The following is a 20989-nucleotide window of genomic DNA, read 5'->3' as shown; positions in this document are numbered from 1 at the left end:
ACCCTTAACAGCTGATGATGATTTACCTAGTGAAAGTGGAGGGATGATTGAAGAGCGCATGAGCTCAATGGGCGCGGTTTTTAAATACAGATTAGAAAATAAATCTTTAACTTGTGTAGATCAGTTAACGTATAAATTTATTTATTACGTCCTAAAATTGTAAATAGTGTAAAACTTGAGAACCAAAAACAAAAAATTCATTTTAACTTTTAATAAAAATGAGTGACAATGAACTCTAAAGTAATTATTATGATTGTAAAAAATTAAACATCCGTAGTAGGTTAGGAACGCGAAATAATGATCCAACGTGAGTATAAAACAAAAACCTATGATTAACTTTTGGGTGAGCTTAATCTACTTTACTTTGAAGAACGAGGCGATGCTCTTGGTTCCCTTAGCGCCCTTTGCCAGGGCCTTCTCCTTGGCGGTCAGCGAGCGCTCCTTCAGGGGCGCGGGCGTGGGCGATGTGATGCTGCCATTGGGATCGGCATCGCTGTCCACCAAACCGCTGCTCTTTAGCTTCTCGGCGACATCGCTGTCGTTTAACTTAATTTTCTTGGAATCGCTGCCCTCGTCCTGGCCCGCCTTCGATTTCCGCTTCTGAGTAGCTGCCTTCTCCTCGACAATCGCCTGAATCTCGCTGGGAATGTGCAGATAGCCCGTGAGCAGGCCATGGAGATCCGCATCCAAATACCTGCCCACAATGTCGCAGGCCATGCGTGTATAGTCCATTTCGTTGGTGACACTTTCCGATGCCAGCTTCTCGCTCCGCACAAAATTCTGCGACTGAGCACTGTGCCCGCATTGGATTTGCTTCTCCTTCAGAATGGCCGCCACTTGGCGCGTCTTTAGGGCCAGCCAGGCCAACGTTCGCTCTTGGTTGTACTTGTAGAACCTTTGGTCGCCGGAGCTCTTCACATCCGACACGCATTTCAGGCTCGCCGGGTCGAGGATCTCGTTGAGCAGCCGACTGGTGCTGACCTCCTCTATCGCAATGTTGTCCAGCGACATTGCTCCTGTTTATTGAAGATAATGTTTGTTCATTTATCAGATAGCTAATACAAAAATCTGCGCAAGAGTATCGTACTTTGCGCACAGTGCTTCCGGAGGTGGTGAAGAGCTAGGAGCGTGGGATCCAGCGGCGTGGTCAGGTAGATCCTGCCATTGGAGCAGATCTCGCTGTTCACCAGCCAACTGCGGCGCGGCTCTGCGTACTCCAGCAGCTCCATCATCTGGCCATTGGGGTGAGTGACAAACAGTGCCTCCTTCCCCTGACCAGGGTGGAAAAAGCGCTCCAGCCGGAGGCGTCCATCGTCCCCGTCCTTGGGCAGCAATTCCTCCGACACAAAGAGCACCTTTTTGAGCGCCGAAGCAGTCTTTTTGCCAGAGCCCTCCGCATCCGGATCCGTTTTCGGTTTGCTGCCTCGCGTTGCCTTCTTGCTCATTATACCGGGCTATTTAATTTCGTTGTTTAACTTATAATCAAGTAGTAATAGACAAACCAAATGTAAATAAAAATGTACTTCGCCAAACCAAAACACAGATTTCCCGCCTTTTCCGGCGATGGAAGTTGTTCGATGCCGTCATCGATAGGTACAATCGATAGGCTGCCGGTATTTAATCAGATTGGTAATGGTATATTATCCATGTTTAAGCTCAAGACATGTAAGAAAACTAAGCATTCGAAAACTGGTCTAAAAATAAATAATACTTCTTTGTACTGGGATTATTAGCAGAAGAAGCAAGCTGGTAAAGACAGTCGGTCTATAGCTGTACGTCTTGATATAGCTAAGCTACGATTGAAAAACTGGAAAAAATATCGTACTTTTGGAAAAATGTTTAATTTTAGCGAAAAAATGGGACTCAAAATACGAGATTCAGATTTTTCCAAAAATACGATATTTCTTTCCAGTTTTTTAATCGTAGTTTAGCCAAATCACGGCGTACAGCTAAAAGATCGACAGTGTTGACCAGCTTGCTTCCTCTGCTAACGATCCCAATGCATTGAAGGAGAATTTAATTTTTGAACAATTTTCGCATTTGTTGTAAGGGGGTGCATCAGATTTTTTGCGAAAAATCCAAAATATTAAATATTCCTAAATTTGAATGCCAATCGATTGGAAATTAATCAACGAGCTCAACGAGGTATGGCATTCCCCGATCAGAAGTCTATTTTCGTCACAACAGCCAGAAAACTGATAGCTTATAGCGAAAAAATGGGACTCAAAATACGAGATTCAGATTTTTCCAAAAGTACGATATTTCTTTCCAATTTGTAATCGTAGCTTAGCGATAGTGGCACCATCGGCATTTCCGCAAGCTATCGATACTATCGACAGTGCTTCGATATCTCTACAGCTGTGAGTTCAAAAACATGGTGAAATTGTTTATGCTGTAGAATTGAACTACTCTTATTAGTTGTCAGCAAAATGAGCGTGGACATAGCCAGCACCATAAAGTTCCGGGACATTTGCGACCTGTTCGAGAAGCTGAAGGCCACCAGGAAGGTGGCCAACAAGGAGGAGGTGCTGAAGAGCTACTACGAGTCCTTCTGCCGCCACCGCGAGTCCTTTCGCCGGCAAACCGGGCTGTCCGACGACCAGGCGGAGAACGGAGTCAGTAGCTTTTACTCCGTGCTGCGCCTGCTGCTACCGGGCGCGGACACTGGCCGGGATACCTATGGGCTGCAGATCACGGCCCTGGGCAGACTATACACCAAGGTGCTCCAACTGCCGGCGGACTGTGAGTGGATCTTGTGATTGGCTGGGGACTATGGGCCACAAGTATAACCCTTCTGTTGCCCCCCGCAGCCAGCGATGCCGTCAAGCTGCAGCACCGCACCGGGAACATGTACCGGGACTACGGCGACGTCGTCTATTCCGTGCTCAAGCCCAGGTGCTTCAATCCGCCCAGCGATCTGCGACTGACGCACATCCACGAGATGCTGGACACCATTGCCAACGAGGACACAGAAGGTGGGTGCTCTGCCTAAGCTCCTCTGCCCACACACTGACACTCGTCTCAGTCAAGAAGCAGCAGCTCATCCGTTTCACAGAGCAGGCCTCGCCCGAGGAGCAGAAGTGGCTGATCCGGCTGCTGCTGAAGAGCCTCGGTCTGGGCATCGGGGAGCAGAAGATCTTCGGGGTGCTGCATCCCAAGGCGCAGGATATTTATCAGCGCTGCTCCGACCTGGGACACGTGTGCAATCTGCTGGCGGACAGGACCACCGACATGGACGCCAGCACCAGTACGGACAGCAAGGCCGCCGTAAAGTTCGTTAACCTGAATGCCGTCATCAGGCCGTTCCATCAGATAAGGCCGATGCTGTGTGAGCGGTTTCCGGGCGACATTCAGGAACTGATGCAGTCGGATGTGCTCTACATGGAGACCAAAATGGACGGCGAGCGTTTCCAGCTGCACATCGACCGCGGACGCTTCATGTACATCTCGCGGAATGGCGTGGACTACACCCGAAACTTCGGCATCGGCTATGATCAGGGCACCTTGACGCCCAAGCTGCGGGGTCTACTGCCACTCGGTCTGGAGTCCATCATCCTCGACGGCGAGATGATGGTGTGGGACACCAACCAGCTGCGCTTCCGGGAGAAGGGCGAGAACACGGACGTGAAGAGCCTCAAGCCGGAGGGCAGCTGGCAACCCTGCTTCGTGGTCTACGACCTACTCTACTTCAATGGCCAGAGCCTGCTGGATCACACCTACATCCAGAGGGCATACAAGCTGCAGAAGATGATCGTGGAGCAGCCGGGCGTGCTGCAGTTAATGCGCGGCCGCAAGATCGGCTCCGTCGAGGAGTTCAACGAGCTGTTCCAGCAGGCGCTCGACTCCCACGCCGAGGGCATTGTGCTGAAGAAACAGGGATCCAGGTACCAGCCGGGCGTGAGACTGGGCGGAGGCTGGTACAAGGACAAGGCCGATGTGAGTAGAGTTCAGCTATGCGTTTCTCAGAGAGTAAATGTTCTAACTCATCTCTTCTTTTGGCGTCCAGTATATCAAGGGTCTGATCACCGAGTTCGATGTGCTGATCATCGGCGCCTTCTACAACCGCAAGCGCACCTTTGTGGACTCTTTTCTGCTGGGCGTTCTCCAGCCAGCCGCTCCTGGCAGCTCCAATCGCCCCGAGGTCTTCAGCATCGGCGTGGTCGCCAACAACACGAGACAGCGCGCCGTGCTAAATCACACGCTGAAACCGCATTGGCACGACGTGATCAAGGAGCCGCCGCCTCTGTGGTACCACTACAAGGCCGGGGAACGGTCAGGATGTCCCGACCTGTGGATCGAGCCGCAAAACTCGATCATCCTGCAGGTGAAGGCCGCCGATTTGTCGCCCAATGGAGCGTTTTTTACCCGCAAATCTCTGCACTTTGCGCGCACTGAAATGAAACGCGATGACAAGTCGTGGAGCGAGTGCATGACACTGAAGGAGTTCACCGACCTCTACGAGGGCTCCACGGCCATCAAGAAGCTAAACAAGCGGCAACTGCGAATGGAGGATGTGACCACCAAGCGGAAGCAGCTGCGCATGACGCCCTCGGAGCGGAGCCGCCTGGGTTTGGCCGTCTACGAGAAGCGCTGCAACGTGGATCCCGCGGCGAGCAGCTCCAAGCTCTTCGAGGGTCTCAGCTTTTGCATCCTGAGCGGATCTGCCGGACGGCACAGCAAGCATCAGCTGCAGGAGCTGGCCGCCAAAAACGGCGGCTGCATTGTGGAGAACCCGCTGCCCAACGACCCAAAGTGCTTTTGCATTGCCGGCGACGAGACGTTCCTGGTCAAGCGCCTGTGCCTTCAGGAGCCGCGCACCTGTGATATTGTCCGCATGGAGTGGCTACTGCGGGTCTGCCAGAAGCAGGAGCTCGAGCTGAGGCCCAGGGATCTGCTGGCGGCCACCGTACCATTGCAGCAGGATCTGGCCGAGTGCTTCGACTGCCTGGGCGACAGCTACAACAAGGATATTGCCGACGTGGCGGAGCTGCGCGAACTGCTGCAGGACATTGAATTGACGCCCGAGAATTCGGCCGACATTACCGCAGCTGAGCTGAACGCTCTGGAAGACCAGCTGCTGGAGGGAAAGACGAACCTGAACCTTTTTCGCGACCTGCATGCCTATTTCTACGATACGCTTGGTGATGAACTGGGCAAGCTTCTTTTTCTCCAAAACGGCGGCAAGCTGGCCGAAGAATCCGATGTGCAGCTGAATCTGGGATTCATCTGCATGTCCTCTGACCTGGACAAGGATAAGTTTGAGCACTGGCTGAGAAACCATTCCAAGCTGGGAGCTGACAAAGTCCTGAACTCTGCCTGGATCCACCAATCGCATCGGGAGGGCATACTGCTGCCCATGAGTTCCTTTGTCTAAGTCGTTGAATTTGTTAATATATTTTTTCTACAAAAAATATACCTACTTATATATTGACAATAATATATTTTAAATTTTTACCAAGAAACTCTTAAAAACCAGCTTTGCTCGAATTTCACTCAGTTTTCAACAAGAAACTATATAAAGCACCCATTTCCCTTCAAAAAGACTGAGAAGACTTGGTTCTTTTTGAAAGATTTCCTTGTTTTATTCACATAAAAAGAGATAACGAGCAGATTAATATTGTTTCTTTAGGGAGGATGGTAGACAGATTGGGTTTGGTGAGTTCTAGGTTTGTGGGTTGTAATTTCTTCACTTGATAGGCTTGGGTGTGATCGGTTACAAAGTTCGGGGAGTTCTCTGCGGGGTTTTCAGTGGTTTTTCTCGGCTCTGCACTTTGGGCAATAAGAACATCAAAAATACATTTATTTTATTCATTGTAAAGTTAGATATATGCGTGTATATATATATAACATAAATAATGTATATATAGGTGTATAACATTTAACACTAACAATTCTTAAGCGCGGGCTCTCGCTCCCTCTCTTTCTCCCGCCCTCTATCCGTCTCTCTTCCGCTCAGTTGCACGCACTAGCGCTATCTCTTTCGTTCTCATTGACTTGACTGTAACATTTAATTTAATGAGGAATATGCAATCTCTGAGATTGTTTAACACATTTATCGACGCCATGAACATCTAGATTACGTATGTCAATCGAATTGTACCAGGATAATACAAAAAAAAGCATTTATAGTTATACAGTGGGCTCTCGGTTCGTTCGGTTCTTGGGAGTGGGCGAAATTCGTGGTTGGAATATTTGTAAATGTTTATAAATAGTTGGGCATTGGGCGTACAAATGCAGAGTTCACTCGGTCTTGATCTTTATTTGGGGCTGGTTTAACAAGTGCTGAGGCTCGTTCGACCGTTCATCGGCTCTATATTATATGTAGTTTGGTTGTGGGGTTTGTGGGGTTTGTTCTCTCTTATGTGTTCAGGTTTGTGGGCTCTTACTTTCGTACGGCAATGGGCTAGGATTGCACCCATGTCTGGCTTACAACGCTACACATAACAACTATCAACATTAAGGTTACTCATAATAATAGCGATTTAATAATAGTAATAACATTAGTTACATCTTTATTTGTGTGTTTGTGTGTGTTCCTTCAGTATAAGTTAAAATAAAAATGATTAAACCATAAACAAAATAATAATTGCATTTTCTTTAAATCAAAAAAGTCTTTTGGAATTTCTCGCATATTCATTATATTCGTAGCTACACATAGTATGTACTCTTTTTTTGTTATAAATTATTAACTGTATAATAATAATTTCTTTTCGTCGTTTTTTTGTTTTTTGTGTTTTCCCAAAATTAATTAAGCTTAGTTTGTAGTGCCAACGCGTACGGTCAGGCTTTAACTATAAAATATATATCTTAAATTCTCAAACAAATAAAAAGGAAGTTTACAAATCAGACTTCATTATGAAAATTATGTTTTCCAGCAAAAAGTGTAATCAACATTTTTTTTTGAAAGTTAGTTCTTTCTTTAGTTTTGGATTCTTGCGGTCGATATTTGAATTCTTCATTTTCATTTTCATTTTCGCTTCTCAATCTTCACTTTCGGGAGTTCATTTCATATTTCGTAGGTATATGGCAGTCGTTATCATTGTTTTAAATTTACCTCTTGAGATAGATTGATTATTGTTTTCAAAAATCAATATTAAATTAGCAAAAAAAAAAAAACAAAAAAGTAAACATAGGTATTCCATATAGAGTAGGGTTTATTCCTAAAGGTAAACAGAGCTACAGCTACTAATGTGTGGGTGTGCTTGTGGTTCTTGTTCTCTTCCCCCGATTTTAGTCCATCCACTTGGTCAAAATGTTGGTCCACATGAAACCTTTAATCCATCTAATCTTGTGTGCTTGTGTGTGGTTCTACGTACTACAGATATACTTAAGCCTAGGCCTGTGTAGGAGTGACATTTATTGTTGATTTAAAAAAAAACAAGTCCAAATAGTTTAATTTGTTGATCTGAAGCCGTTTAAACTGCAAAGAACATGAAATAAAAATCATTTAGCAATGAGTTCCGATTTATATTATTGAATATAAGATTGGAAAAGAGTGTCCAGGATGGATATCATAGGGAAATCCATTTATTTTGGTTCTATAAAAGCAATTCATGGTATTCCAACTATCCATCCTTCCACACTCTTGACGCAAATCTGTTGAACTCACGCTGATCGAAGGTGCTCGGATTGATGTAGCTGATCAAATCCTGATCCGACATCGTGGTCAGCTCCTGGGGAATGGGCGGCTGCACCGCCACGGCCGCCGCCGCTGCCACCGCTCCGACCGCTGCCGGCAGGATGCTGCCGGCGGTGTTGGGCGCGGACGCCTGTTGCGTCATCACAGCTCCGTTGGTGGTCACCGCGGCGGTGGCCACCGACTTTTGCAGCGCATTCTCGCTGGCCAGCGCTACGATCAGAGATTCTTGTGGTGTCGGCGGCACCACCGGCAAGTGGTGGCCATGGTGGTGGCTGGCCACATGGCCCGCCACGTGTCCCGCGACGCGCCCGTGGCCGTGGCCATGGCTGTGGCTGTGACCGTGACCATGATGGCCATGGTGCGAGTGATGGCTGTGGTTCATCGACTGGAAGTTGGCCGCCTCCACGGCCACGGCTGCGGCCGCGGCAGCCGCTGTTTCCGGTGTGTTTGAGTGGTTCATCAGCAAATTGACCAGAGGATCAGACGCCGTCTCGGCGGGATTACCGCTCACACCCACCGCTGCTTGGGGCGAATGCGAATGGACGCGACCATGATGATGGTAGTGGTGCTGCTCCTGCTCCTGGGTGGTGATAAAGTCCGCCGCCGCCTTGATGATCATGTTGCTCACCGCCGTGGACGTGGCCGTGGCCGCCACCTCGGGCTGCATAGCCACCGGCGTCGGTGGCAGGGTGTCCACCACTCCCACGCCCGATGCCGCTGTGGGCGGACTCATCATGATGTTACTCAGCGCCAGGGCAGCCACCGCTGCATCCTGCTGCGTGGGCTCCGCCTGCATGGCTATGTCGTTCAAAATGGAGTTGGCCATGGTCACCTGATGGGGCGCCAGTATGTTGGGCACCACCGCGGTGGCCGCTCCATTGGCGGAACACAGGATCGTCGAGGGGGAGACGGCGGGATTCATGATGATATCGGTGGACAGGCCACCGGTGACATCGACGGGCGCCGGGCCGCCCAGGGCAGCTGCTCCGGCCAGGGCGGCCGCCGGCTCCGAATTGAGTATGATATCCTGGGTGAGGGGTGAACTGTTGGGGGAAGTCTCGCTGCCGCTCATGGAGCTGCTGGAGTTCGTGGAGCTCAGGGACAGGCTCCTCTCCAGCACCACATTGGGCGGGGCAATGCCCACCTTGGCCTGCAGTATATCGGTCAGGGCGTGGTCAATCACCGCCGATGTGGTGAACAGCGCTGGCTCACTCGTGCCATTGCTGGTGACCACCGATGTGGACTTGGTCAGCTCATCGATGAACTTGTGCACCTGTTGCTGCTGCTGGTGCTGCTGTTGGGGTTGCTGCTGTTGCTGTTGCTGCTGTTGTTGTTGCTGCTGCTGCTGCTCCTGCATTTGCTCCTGCAACTGCTGGTGCTGCTGCACCACATGCTTCACAATCTCATTCTTGACGGCCATTTCCACGGCCACCGCCACCGCTGCGGGATCAATGTCCACGGCCGCGGCGACGGCGGCAGCTGTGGCCGGTGCCACGACGGCCGGGAAGCCGGGCAGACTGTTGGACTGGTCGTACATGATCGTGTCCAGGCTGGGCTTGCGCACGAAGCGGTGATACTGCAGGGCTGCATTGGGGCTGTCCGGCGTGGACTCGCCTGTGAGGGGACTGTGCGAGTTGCTGTCGTCGAGCAGTTCCGTCTTCAGGGCCTCCGCACTGGCCACCGCCGCATTGAGGTGGACCAGCTGCTGGTCCGTGATCATGGGCGTGACACTGGGCAGCGAGGAGCGGCGCACGCCCATCGGAATCTGGGTGGTGATCGGTGGCGGCATCATGCCCGAGTCGATCTCATGCTTGGCCTCCACAGTGTCGCCGCCGGCTGGGGGTGCGCCGGAGCCGCTGGCCCCGCTCCAACCACTGGGCCCACTCGCGCCCGACGCCGACGTCGTGTCCATGAAACCGCTCACATCTACAAGAGGAACAATGGGCAGACAAGAGGCCTCTTAGTAATCTCATTTTGGTGGCATGTCAAGCGAGAATCAGGGGTCTTTGGGGGTCATAATACAAAATCATAAGAAACAAAGATGTAATGTAAGACAGTCGGGGGTAGAATATTGTTTTTCTTTTTTTTTTTGGTTGGTTGGGTAGCGCTTAGCCCTAGGCCAGGTTTTAGCTGAGATAGAGTCGGGGGTCAGGGGAGTGGCGCAGAGCGGGTTCCATCCGAATCCGAGTGCCCTTCCCTTCTCTCCGGGTAACTACAGGCTTACGAACTAGGAACAAACTTATGACTAGGGCGCCGGAAAAGCACTCGAATTCTTTGGATCTACCATCTCCGCGGGGGCAGTGGTGTCTAGAACTAGATCTTAAGGTCTACTTATGGACTAAATGACTATTTTATAGTATATATAACTTAATTTTAGGTTCTTAGGCGTAGTTATGCTTGGTTGTCTGTTCTTCTCACTGGCATATCCTTTCACACGGCACTCAGAAAAAGGGAATTGTGCAACAGGAGAGCTACGAAAGAGGTCCTTCGAGTAGTCGTTAAACGTTTTTTTCATTCCTCAACCTTCATTCTTTCCACTTCCGCGGCACACAAAAGTAATTGGCTAAATCAAACCACACCAAGCTGGCCAAAAAAAGCAATCGTTGAACACTGAAGCACGAGAGATGCATCAGACAGACCCTAAGCAGTCAATCAAAAATATATTCCCTGCTTAATCGCACAACTGAAGAAAAGTCGAGCACAGGGCACCGCTTTTTAGCACATATCTCAGAGCAACAGACGTTACGAAACTCTACTCGTACCATTCAAGTAACTCTCAACCAGGAACTCACTCAAACTCACTCAAACAGCCATTGCATTCAGTCTCACTCCAAAAAACACACTCCAAGCATTTTACCTAGCTTATAGACTTATGACTACTGCTAATTGCTGAGCTTAGGGGCTAGGGCTTATGTCTAGGTGTTTAGCGATTAGTATCAAGAGCCAGTAAACCCAGGTTCGGTGCCTGATGCCTAAGCGGGGTCGCATTGATCTAAAGCTGATGTCGTTCTCTAGGCGTAATGCTGAGGCTCTGAAGTCGAGCGCGGCTGAATTTCCACTCGTTCTAGACGAGTCCCATCACTACCACCTCTTATCTGGGGTCTTTCAGAACAAGTTCCCGCTTACAGTGCCTAATTTGCTTCTTTTTACTGGTCCCCGAAACTATACGTGTTATAAACAGCCATCCTGAAAATTCTGTACATGAATTGCGTGGTTAGACAGATCTTCAAAGGGTATGCATGAATGTTATTGGAACATCAAAACATCTCGTTTTCAGACGTATTTACTAGAAAAGTTCACAGTTATAGGGAAGTTTTGGAAAAATACAAGCTACTTTTAAGGGAATACCCTTTTCAGACAGGTTAAAAGTACCAAGTTGATAGAGAACAAAGTGAATATTGATATTGATGTGATAGGATGAGAATATTACTTGTACTCATGAAGGACTTTAAGGGGCTAGTTAGGTAACGATGAGTGATTGGATCGTGGTTTGCACACCCTATATAAATCGTGGGAGTTCCAAAACTAATCTATCGAAACAGAACTGATCCCCGGTCAATGAAAATCCTCCATTCCATGGTATTCACAAACAGGACAGGACAAGAAAAGTGTAGATGGTGTTAGCTTTAGGTGAGTACGCAAATATATCGTATTTATATAGATGCTTAAAGGTAATGCTCTAAGGTTATATGTGAAATGGCTTTCCCTTAAAGTTAATAGTAATGGTAATGGTGTGTGTGTGTGTGGTGTGTGTAGGGGGAGGTATTGTGTGCGTATTAATTAATAGACATATAGAAAAATGGATTACGAAATGGCAAAAAAGAATTTGTACGTTGGTCAATCGGTAATTATTTTTTTTAATTTTTTCTGTAATAGTTGAATGGTTTTTGTGTTTTTTTTTTAACCAGTACCCTAAAATTATCCTTGATGCCTGTAGTTGCTGTTGCTGTTGGAGGTTAGAGATGGGACTAGAGATGAGCAGATGGGCCTGTTGAAGACTCGATGGGGCCGAGAATCCTTCGCCGGTCATCATTTCCCATGGGGCTGGATGGGATATTGCTGCCACAGTGCCAAAGGTCCTTATAATTTCGGTATAAATACACTTTTCGATTGACATTTTGTGTGTCTGTGTGACGTGTGTGGGTGTGTGAGTATCTATCGCCATCGAGCGATTGCTGCGATTTTTTCGATATCATCGCTTTCGATATCAGCACTTTCGATATCATCGCCTTCGATACCATCCAGCGTTGCTTTCCAGGCAAGCTTTCTTCTCTTGGCTTTTCGTTTCGCTGGCCTCTTTGCTATGGTTACTATTTTGTGTTTATATATAGAGAGATGCAGGATATATCGGTGTCTATATACTTGTTATATCGACTGTCGATTACTGACTTAATTTGGATTTAATTTTGGCCTTGCATTTTATAGCACTCAAAAATTTACATATTTGACTATATAGTTAGATTGAGCACCTAAATTGCTAAGAGAAGGGGAAGGAGGAAGAATATAAAGTAAAAATATATATATGCATATTTTTTTGGGAGGAGATTTTTTTTTTTGTATGTTGGAGGGAGGGAGTTCTTATTTTTTCTCAAAGACATCCTGATCTTTTACGGTTCTTTATCGTTCTTCCTGACTTGACAAAACAGGTTTATGGTTTATGGTTTATTTTATGGGGGATCTGCCTTGCGGTTCTTCTCTTCTTGTCTGGTTTTATAGGTATTGCATATCCTCCCGACATTCTGCTGCTTCTGCTGCTGCTGATTCATCGTGTGGTGGTTATAATCGATTCATGTTATGTTATCGCTTTGGTAGAGCTCTCCTCCATCGGTTCGGGGGGTATTCTTCTCGGCTGGACTTGATCAAGAAAACTCTGCACTTCCATTCAAAGGCCCCGCCCTTGGCACAAGCACGCACGCAGGCAAACAAACAAACACTCGCGCAAACACTCGATCAAACAAACAAACTGGCAAACAAACAGAGGCACACACGTAACTTAAGCCAGAAGAAAAGTCCCCGGGAAAAGCGAAACTTTTGTTTGTTTACGTGTTACAAAAAAAAGCAAGAAAAAGTATCGACTCAGATATGGATGAAATGGATGTTCTACACAGAAAACTATACGTATTAAAAATAGAATAGAATAGAAATGGACTATTCGTAATCATCGCAAAGGATCCGTTTGGAGGGAAAAATCAAAGTCATTCATTCTGCAGAGTTGTTTCGATCAGTTTCCGGTTCCGCTCCAATTCTTTTCTTTTTTTTCAGTGGAGGGGACGAGCAGAGAGGTTTGGAAAGAGAGAGAGGGGCAGAGAGTGAGAGAGAGACGGGAGGCGGGGGAAGACTGGAGGAATCGATTCTCCGAAGAATTGCACCGTCCTGTGCCTTAATCATTTATGGTTATTAATTTAATTTAGAATCTTTTGTTTTATCATTCTCGATGGTGCTTATAGATTAAGTTATAGTTTATGTTATATTTTTCTCTGGATTTTCGTCCTATTTACCTACTTAAATAAATAGGGTTTTGATTTTTTCATGCGTTATTCGGTGCAAAAGAAAGTAGTAGAGGGTATGAAAGGACGGGGTGTTGAAAGGCAGGCAAAATATGAGCGATAATTTACCCCTCTTATGAAAATTCATTCTTTTTTAGTAAATATAGGATGTCAAGATAATGAGCTCGAAATCTTTTAGTTTTTGATCGGGCAAAATGTATGGAGATGCCAATAAAAATAATATTCGTAGACCTTAAACTAAATATTCTGATTTAAATTTTATTTTTTAACTAAGCTGTGGACTTGCCATGAACGTTTTGAAAATATTGTCGAATTTTGTTTATATTTTTTGTTCATCCCTGGGGTCAAGAACATATACGCAAATTTGGCACAACAACTTCGTTCACTTCTCTTTGTTCTGCTAGCCACACACAGACTTGCTAATTGCTAAATATATGTTTAGTAATAAATTTAAATACTTTAAGCCAAACCGCAAACAGAGGGGAGACAGCGAGGGAAGATAGAAGATACATAGAAGGGTGGAGAAAGAGTGGAGGTCAGAATAACGCATGAAGAGATCAGGTTGTTTTATCTAACGCTTATCGATTTATAGGTTTGTATTAGTTATCTCTGTAACCACAAACGGTTCTAGTTAGGCTAGTTTTATGGGGTTGCTTTTCACAAAAAATAATAATAAACAAAAAAAAATGGAAAAATTGCAACTTTCAAGTGGTAGAGGTAGACTAAAAATGGCACTAAACATAGACTTTAAGTAGCTGCCTAATGACTAATGCCTAATCCTGACTACCTCGCAAATGTATCTTTAGTTATTTTTCGACAAAAGGCTTTTGCGGTGGATTCTTTGATCTCTATAAAGCTAACGAATCGCGAGCTCCGGCTGGGAGTTTTGTGGTTGGTAATTTCGGTTGGTTTCTTTCATTTTTTCAGATTTTTTGGGTGCAATCGAACGCTTAGTCAACAAATAGATACCTTGGGCGTGGATTGTGTTACTTAACGTGCTGGCCGCCGCCAGCGTCGTGTACTGTCCCTTGGGCGTGTAGGTGAACGTGTGCGGTTCGCTCTTCTTGCCGCTGGAGACGATCGACACCTGCACCTGGACCGGCTTGAGGACGCTCTGGTGCAGATACGGCGGCACCGTGCAGATCAGATGGGTCTGTGGGAGAGTAGTACACACAGTTATTAACACACAATCCCCCTCGAAATGCGCTTGGAACGCACCTGGTGGAGATACTCCTTGTCCGGCAGAACGCTCTGCTCCCACAGGGCGGCTGTTCCGCCGATGAGCTGCTGGCGCACCGCGATCTCGGTGGCCGGATCGTCGCCGTTGACGCTGTCGTAGGTCTCCTGGAACACCACGTGCGTGTCCTTGAGGAAGTTCTTGCCGATGATGAAGAGCTCGAGGCCGCCGTCGACGGGACACGAGTTCAGCGACTTCTTGCATATCTCCGGCACGCCAGGTGGTTGAGCTGCACGGCAGGAGAATAAGATGGATTAATCAGAGAAGAAATTAAAGGAGTTATCTCGAATACTCACTGCAGATGATGGGATTCGAGCAGACCTGGAGGGTCTCGGTGGTGCCGTCGTCGCGGGTCAGCTGCGTGCGGAAGACCATCCGGCAGCGGGTTGACTTCTTCTTGTTCTTCTGCGCCAGGTGCTCCGGAAAGCGGTGTTCCACGTCCACATTGCGTTCCTGCGGATTTAAGGAAAGGCATTTACATTTTAGGTTTAATATTCCAACTATTATAATATTTATATTTCTTATTTTTATATAAAAATTGTTGCTGTATATTCTTTATTTTTAGCTTTCATATAATTTATTCATTATTAACTCCTATTTTAAAACCTTTTTTTTTGTACTTCTTGACTTTTAAAATTGAACTCTTACTTGAACTCTTTTTTTTATTCAATTTAAATTATTTTGTAATTGTTATGTTATTATTTTTCAGTATAATCAACTTTAAGTGGCTTTCGTTGTGCATTGATTCTTAGCTTCGAGTGGCGTGCCTTTTATACATATAAAGATTAACTACTCTAATATCTTGATATTTGTATGAATAGCGCATTTATTTACCACCCTTTAGATAACATTTCCTGCAAACTAAGCATTTTTAGATCTAAATTGCGGAGTCAGCTGACAAATATTTGCTGGAAACTAATATTTTTATACATACAGCGAATCAGAGATACAAACAATATAAGCAGAACAAAAGAGTTCTTCTAACAAAGCCCATATGTATTTTTAGAAGTCTCCGACAATTGGCTAAAAAGCCAGCTGAAAATCGGTCGGCGTCACAGAAACTCAGAAGTTTCTTATGCTTTTCGGAGTGAAGTGGCTCTTTTCTTAAAAGAAAAAGAATCTCCAGTTTTACGTGTTTCGGAGTAAAGTTGTTTTGAGTTTAAAGCAGAACCTATTGAGATAGTTATGTTTTTCGTAGTAAAGGTGGTCCAATTGTAGATTTTGGAAAGTTCTTTGTATTAAGTTTTGTGTTTCCGAATATAATTGGTCTAAATTATAGAGTCTTATTAAAGTATTTTGTATCTCTTTCGGGGTAATGTTGCTTTGAAATACATACTCATTTATTGGATATTTTCAGAGCAAAGTTGATCTGAATTAAAAGATTTTCTAAGCGGAACCTATTAAGCTGTTTATGTTTTTCGGAGTAAATTAATTTCGAATCTTAGGATTTTTTAAAGCTTGTTTTGTAATAGCGTGTTTCCGATTAAAGTTCGTCTAAATTACAGGACCTTGCTTTGAAATGTAGACCCTTTATAGGACTTTACTCCATAAATGTTTTTTTTGATTTAGAAAATTATTTAAGCTGGACGTATTGAGCTGTTTTTCTTTTTCGGAGTCAAATTACTCCGAATTGTAGGCTTTTGTAAAGTTTTTCTGTAAAATAGGATCTTTAAGAGTATTATAGAGTTTTGTGTTTCCGATTAAAGATGATGTATTTTATAGGATCTTTTTAAAAAGGGTTTTGTGATATAGACTCTTTTATAGGATATTTTCGGAGTAACAAAGCGTACGATTCGGTTGGTTTCAAATGCTCTTCTTGATTTCGGAACGGTTTCGGTGATACCAAGAATAATTTCCATCTTTTCCCCTCCACTATAGACCCACCTTCAGGATGCCAACGCAATCGCAGGTGATGGTCATGTCCGTCTCGGGTTTGAAATCGATCTCGATGACCATGGTGCCGTCGACCTTCTTCTCGTTGCACTGCGTCGAGTTCTTGCCGGCGACCTTGCAGGCCTGATAGAACATGTGCGGCGCCACGCGCCCGATGTCCGTGCCGATGAAGACCTGCAGGACGGCGCCCTTGTCGTAGCCGGTCAGTCGGACGATGGGGAAGCCGTTGCCACTGCGATCCTTCACGGCGCCGCGGCTGCCCTCCGTCTGGTAGCGGGCCCGGTGCTGTTGCTCCGGCTGGGACACGATCTCCAGCTGCACCAGGCCGTCGTTGGAGCTGGCCACGCTGTTCAGCGGCGTCGTGGGCTGCCGCTTGTTCGCCACGCGGGTGACAGTCCTGGCCGATATGAATCTGTGGGCGGGAGCAAAAAAAGGGAGATGATCGCATTATTAGTTTTCTAGGCCAGCGCAACTTTTCCATTCGATCGTCTAAGATCGCATGTAGGGGCTGGTTTATTTGTCTAGGGATCGTTAAAAATCTGGCACTTGAACTTTGGCCAATGTCCGTTTGAAGAAATCCATGGACTCGATTTGATTTGGGTTAAATGATTTATGGTTTGTTTTTCACATGTGCTGGCCGAAAGAAAGGGATGCTCGCTGGGTCGTGAAATGGGATGAGTTCGCTTTTGTTTTCTTTGTTTTTTACACACTAAAAGACACAGAGATCTACAAAGCTACGGATACGGATTTAGTTAAAATGTGTGGGGCTAAAAAATGAATGATATATGGCTGTTTTAATGCTGTTAATTACTCACAAACATACACAACACACACGCACATGGAACATAAAAAAGCCAAAAAGGAATTTTTCGCAATTTTCATTGCTGCACTATGCATTTCGGTTCGGTTCGGTTGGGTTCAGTTCGTTTTCTTTCGTTTTGTTTAAATAAATCTTAGCTTTGACCAATTGTTTACAGTAGCCTCGCATTTTTTGTTCGCCTTTGTTTACAAACGGACACATACGTATGGGAAATATATACAGATAGACGGCAACAAACACACAATTGGCAATTATTAAGGAACAAAAGTCAAAGCCATCAAAGTAAATAATCTAATTTTTCGGCTACACTGCGCAAAGAGTTCTAGTTAATTGTCTACTTCTGGGAGACAAACTAATCATTTTAAATGCTTAAGTCTTTGCTTGTAGTTTGATAAGTCACATACAAATTTTAGGCGCTATTTAATATATTTTTTAAATTTGGTTTTGATTTTTTTTAGTATAAAGCATTTAAACATTTTATTTTGATAGGAATAATAAACCCAAATTTTAATGATTTTTATACGTTTCTACGAATAATATTTTACTATCCAATTTTGTTTCTCATAATATTGTTAATTGCCTGACTTTTCTTTTTAGTTTTAAGTGCCTAAACTTATATTTTGTTTTAAAAATGCCTCGTTTTTAATTAGTTTTCTACAGCCAATCTTAAGGTTACTTTATAAAATGTAGCCATAATATTTATTTAAAAATGTTGCCTCAATTTTTGTTCTAAAATTTAATCATATCAAATTTACCAAAGAACGTATTTAGTTTTTTTCATTTGGTGGAAAAGTCGGTTTTCGTTTTAGCTGCAAGGGAAAACACGCCGCTTACTTTGTCTCAGTGTTGCTATTGCTGTTGCTGATACGAGGCAGGAGGCTAGCAGTGGGCGTGGCAGGAGCGGGGGCGGCTGCCGCAGGCGGGGTCGAGGGCGTGGCATCCGCCGCTGAGGTGACCGCTACCGTGCTGGCAATCTTGCGGATGAACTCGTCCTCGCTGCAGGCATCGTCATTGTCCAGCTCCACCTGGTTGCACTCGAGCTTCTTGCGCTTGATGTGCTTGCCATGCCGATGATGATGATGATGATGGTGGTGGCTCTGGTTCTGGTTCTGGTTCTGGTGATGACTCTGAGGATGCTGCTGGTGATGAGGATGCGGCTGCTGCTGCTGCTGCAACAGCAATCCGTTGTACTGAAACTGCTGCTGCTGCGGGCTCGGCGGATGTTGCTGCTGCGCCTGATGTTGCTGCTGCTGCTGTTGCTGTTGCTGTTGCAGGGTGAAGGCATTCACGGCTGCTGCCACCGCCGCCTCGGTGGCCTGGAACACGCCTCCGAAGGGATCCGAGTTGCTGTTGCCACCGATGGTCGTCGTGCTGCTGTCGTTGGCAAAGCCCGTATCCTCGTCCAAACAGGGCGGCGTCGAGGCCACGGAGTCCTCCGAGGAGGACGCCGATATCAGGTGATCCTCCAGATCGTCCAGGTAGTGGCCCATCATTTTCTTGTCGTGCCGCGATCTATACATTAACATATATATACAGACATTCATGTACATGGGATACAGATACACAACAGCAACACACTCGCACTCGCTTGGTATTCAAATCGATTTTTGCATCGTTTTTGGTCTTCAAATTTTCGAAAATAGAAGAATTACCAGATTTTCAAAGTGAATGCCCAAATTTGATTTCTCATTTTTGAAAACTCTAAGGTTTATCCCCCATTCCATTTATAGTTCTCCAAGTTAACAGTATAACTAAATGAAAGCCCAAGTATTTTCTATTTTCAAGAGAGGTTGTTAGCTTTCGAATTCCTATGTGCCAATCAATGTCCGAATGCATTTCAAATGCATTGATAAAACCAAATCGCCACTCAGCCCAATACAAATGAAATAAACTGAATATAACTAAACAGATCTGAACGGATCTGAACGGAACTAACGGCCCGAACTCAATTGAAGAGTGATTTCGATGCAAGTCGACGGGAAATAGCAAGAAATCAAGACAATATCAAGATTGAAGGTTGGAAAAATAAAGAAAATGCTCTGATATCTGATTGAATTGCCAGGTGTAGTAGGGTTGAAATAATAAATTAAACGCAAAGATGTTCAAATACCCAACAAAACAATTTAGTTCAATTAGTTAAAAACAAACAACAATAGCTAGAAATCAATTAGATCTAGTTCTATGCCAGCGGAATGGGTTCTTTTCAGAATCTGTTCCTAACAGAATCTGTTCCTTATGGAATCTGTTCCTTACGGAATCTGTTCCTTACGGAATCTGTTCCTTACGGAATCTGTTCCTTACGGAATCTGTTCCTTAAGGAATCTGTTCCTTACGGAATCTGTTCCTTACGGAATCTGTTCCTTACGGAATCTGTTCTTTACGAAATCTGTTCTTTACGAAATCTGTTCCTTATGGAATCTGTTCCTAACAGAATCTGTTCCTAACGGAATGTGTTCCTTTCGGAATCTGTTCTTTTCGGAATCAGTTCTTTTCGGTTATTTTATTCCAGTTTTCTTTTTGTCTTACTCATGAACAGAAATGCAAAAGAAATTCCTGAAGCTAAGCTCGCTCATTAGCTAATAGAACTGATTAAATGGCATGCCATAATTTGCCTGCACTACGTAATCTTCAGCCCCTGCGAGATACTGCGCTTCAATCCTAACCCAAATCGAGCGAACGGAGCACCGAGAGTGCAGCTGATTGATAATAATAATAATATTAAGCGGAGCAGAGCCGAGCGAAATCACGAATCGCAAGGCGGACGGAGGCAACAGTGCGTATAAGCAATCGCCATAACATATGTATAGGAATGTTTGTGCTGGCAGACGCAAGAAAACAATCCCCAATCCAAAAGTCATTGGCCAAAGTGCGAAAGAAAAATGCGTATTTTCATGTATGCAAATTAAATTAACCGCCAAAGAATGTGCAAATCTGCAAGATCAACAGAAAAAACAGCAACGCAGGCGACGAGCACTGGCAAAAAACTGAAAAATGAACTCAAATCAATGGAATACTCTGGCAGACGCGATGTTTCAAAAATATTTAGAAAATCATTTTTAATTTCGAAAATACATGGGAATTTTAATTGATACCAACTATTTTTAATCGCGAATTCATCGCTTTCTGGAGCAAGCGAAACGGTTTTAGCACAAAAACAGAATGGCAAAAGTAATTGGTTTCGTAGATAATAACACATAAGTGAAATCAAAAAGATTGAAGAGCTCAATGATTTACTTGTGCGGGCTCGGCAATTATCAAATTCATTTGGCGGCAAGCACTTACCAACCATCTACCGACCGTCCCCCTGCAATTAAGGAAAGCCCTAAATAAACGCCATAAAAATCACAACACTTCCACTGCTTTCCCTTTGGATTTCAAACGGCGATAAGGGGCAACCCCAAAAGCCAAGCACCTTCTGAATTGACCCACCTCCTGCTCCTCCTGCTCCTCCTCCTCCTCCTCCTGCTCCTCCTGCTTTTCCCCCATATTCAGATTCCCATTCTCCAGTCCCAGTGCCAGTGCCAGTCGCAGCTGCAATTTGCAATTGGAGGCGAGTTCGTAAACTGATAAGCTGATAAGATAATGCGGCGATTTACACAGATAGGGGCATGCAATTACAATAGCTACAACTACAAGATGACAACAACAAAGGCGAAATCAAGAGCACACACAAAACAACAACACAATGAACCCGCGCACACGCCCAGAAAACGAGATGAAAACTTAAATCGTAACTCTAACCCATACCGAAGCCAAGTGAATTATAATAAACATATTCACCATGACCCACAAAGCAAACCTGTCTATAAAGAGTCTATGTCAAAAGTGGCATATATGCGATATGCCAAAGAAACTCTGCGGGCTAGTATAAAGGACATGAAGTCACTTTAATA

The 20989-nt window shown here is 45.2% G+C and overlaps 3 protein-coding genes across 9 annotated transcripts in view; 1 reads left to right on the top strand and 2 right to left on the bottom strand.

Annotated features, from left to right (window-relative positions):
* Positions 1-111: 111 nt before the first annotated feature.
* On the bottom strand, positions 112-1573 carry LOC108023923 (ribonuclease H2 subunit B). Its single transcript, XM_017093608.3, has 2 exons — positions 1088-1573; positions 112-1016 (listed from the first exon to the last, which is right to left on the bottom strand). The coding sequence occupies exons 1-2, from the start codon at positions 1443-1445 to the stop codon at positions 355-357; spliced, it is 1020 nt and encodes a 339-aa protein (XP_016949097.1). The 5' UTR covers positions 1446-1573; the 3' UTR covers positions 112-354.
* Positions 1574-2357: 784 nt separating this feature from the next.
* Positions 2358-5528, top strand: LOC108023949 (DNA ligase 4). The gene is made up of 4 exons (XM_017093640.3): positions 2358-2742; positions 2811-2975; positions 3026-3936; positions 4007-5528. The coding sequence occupies exons 1-4, from the start codon at positions 2430-2432 to the stop codon at positions 5372-5374; spliced, it is 2757 nt and encodes a 918-aa protein (XP_016949129.1). The 5' UTR covers positions 2358-2429; the 3' UTR covers positions 5375-5528.
* A 29-nt stretch (positions 5529-5557) lies between these two features.
* LOC108023948 (homeotic protein female sterile) overlaps positions 5558-20989 on the bottom strand; it is a 47173-nt gene continuing 31741 nt past the window's right edge. For 4 of the 7 annotated variants that reach the window (XM_050890517.1, XM_044093440.2, XM_050890516.1 and 1 more), the window contains 7 exons: positions 17931-18608; positions 16268-16688; positions 14680-14836; positions 14365-14612; positions 14116-14299; positions 7610-9565; positions 5558-7420 (listed from right to left, as the gene is read on the bottom strand). In XM_050890517.1, coding sequence (XP_050746474.1) covers positions 7416-7420; positions 7610-9565; positions 14116-14299; positions 14365-14612; positions 14680-14836; positions 16268-16688; positions 17931-18608 — 3649 coding nt within the window. In that variant the 3' untranslated portion in view covers positions 5558-7415. Of the gene's footprint in view, positions 7421-7609; positions 12117-14115; positions 14300-14364; positions 14613-14679; positions 14837-16267; positions 16689-17930; positions 18609-20989 lie in introns of those variants that run through there. The other 3 variants (XM_044093443.2, XM_044093442.2, XM_044093444.2) reach the window with 2 other exon arrangements.

This window comes from Drosophila biarmipes, chromosome X (assembly GCF_025231255.1).
Source record: "Drosophila biarmipes strain raj3 chromosome X, RU_DBia_V1.1, whole genome shotgun sequence".
NCBI lineage: Eukaryota > Metazoa > Arthropoda > Insecta > Diptera > Drosophilidae > Drosophila > Drosophila biarmipes.
The sequence above is the reverse complement of the archived record's forward strand: the minus strand, read 5'-3'. Positions and strand labels throughout refer to the sequence as shown.

What these genes read in the sequence shown, in the direction of transcription:
- LOC108023923 (XM_017093608.3), bottom strand. Translation starts at nt 1,445, where the DNA reads ATGAGCAAGAAGGCAACGCGAGGCAGCAAACCGAAAACGGATCCGGAT. An exon ending in CCGGAAGCACTGTGCGCAAA is followed by an intron (nt 1,017 to 1,087) that starts GTACGATACTCT and finishes TTCAATAAACAG; the next exon opens with GAGCAATGTCGCTGGACAAC.
- LOC108023949 (XM_017093640.3), top strand. Translation starts at nt 2,430, where the DNA reads ATGAGCGTGGACATAGCCAGCACCATAAAGTTCCGGGACATTTGCGAC. An exon ending in TGCCAACGAGGACACAGAAG is followed by an intron (nt 2,976 to 3,025) that starts GTGGGTGCTCTG and finishes CACTCGTCTCAG; the next exon opens with TCAAGAAGCAGCAGCTCATC. An exon ending in GGTACAAGGACAAGGCCGAT is followed by an intron (nt 3,937 to 4,006) that starts GTGAGTAGAGTT and finishes TTTGGCGTCCAG; the next exon opens with TATATCAAGGGTCTGATCAC.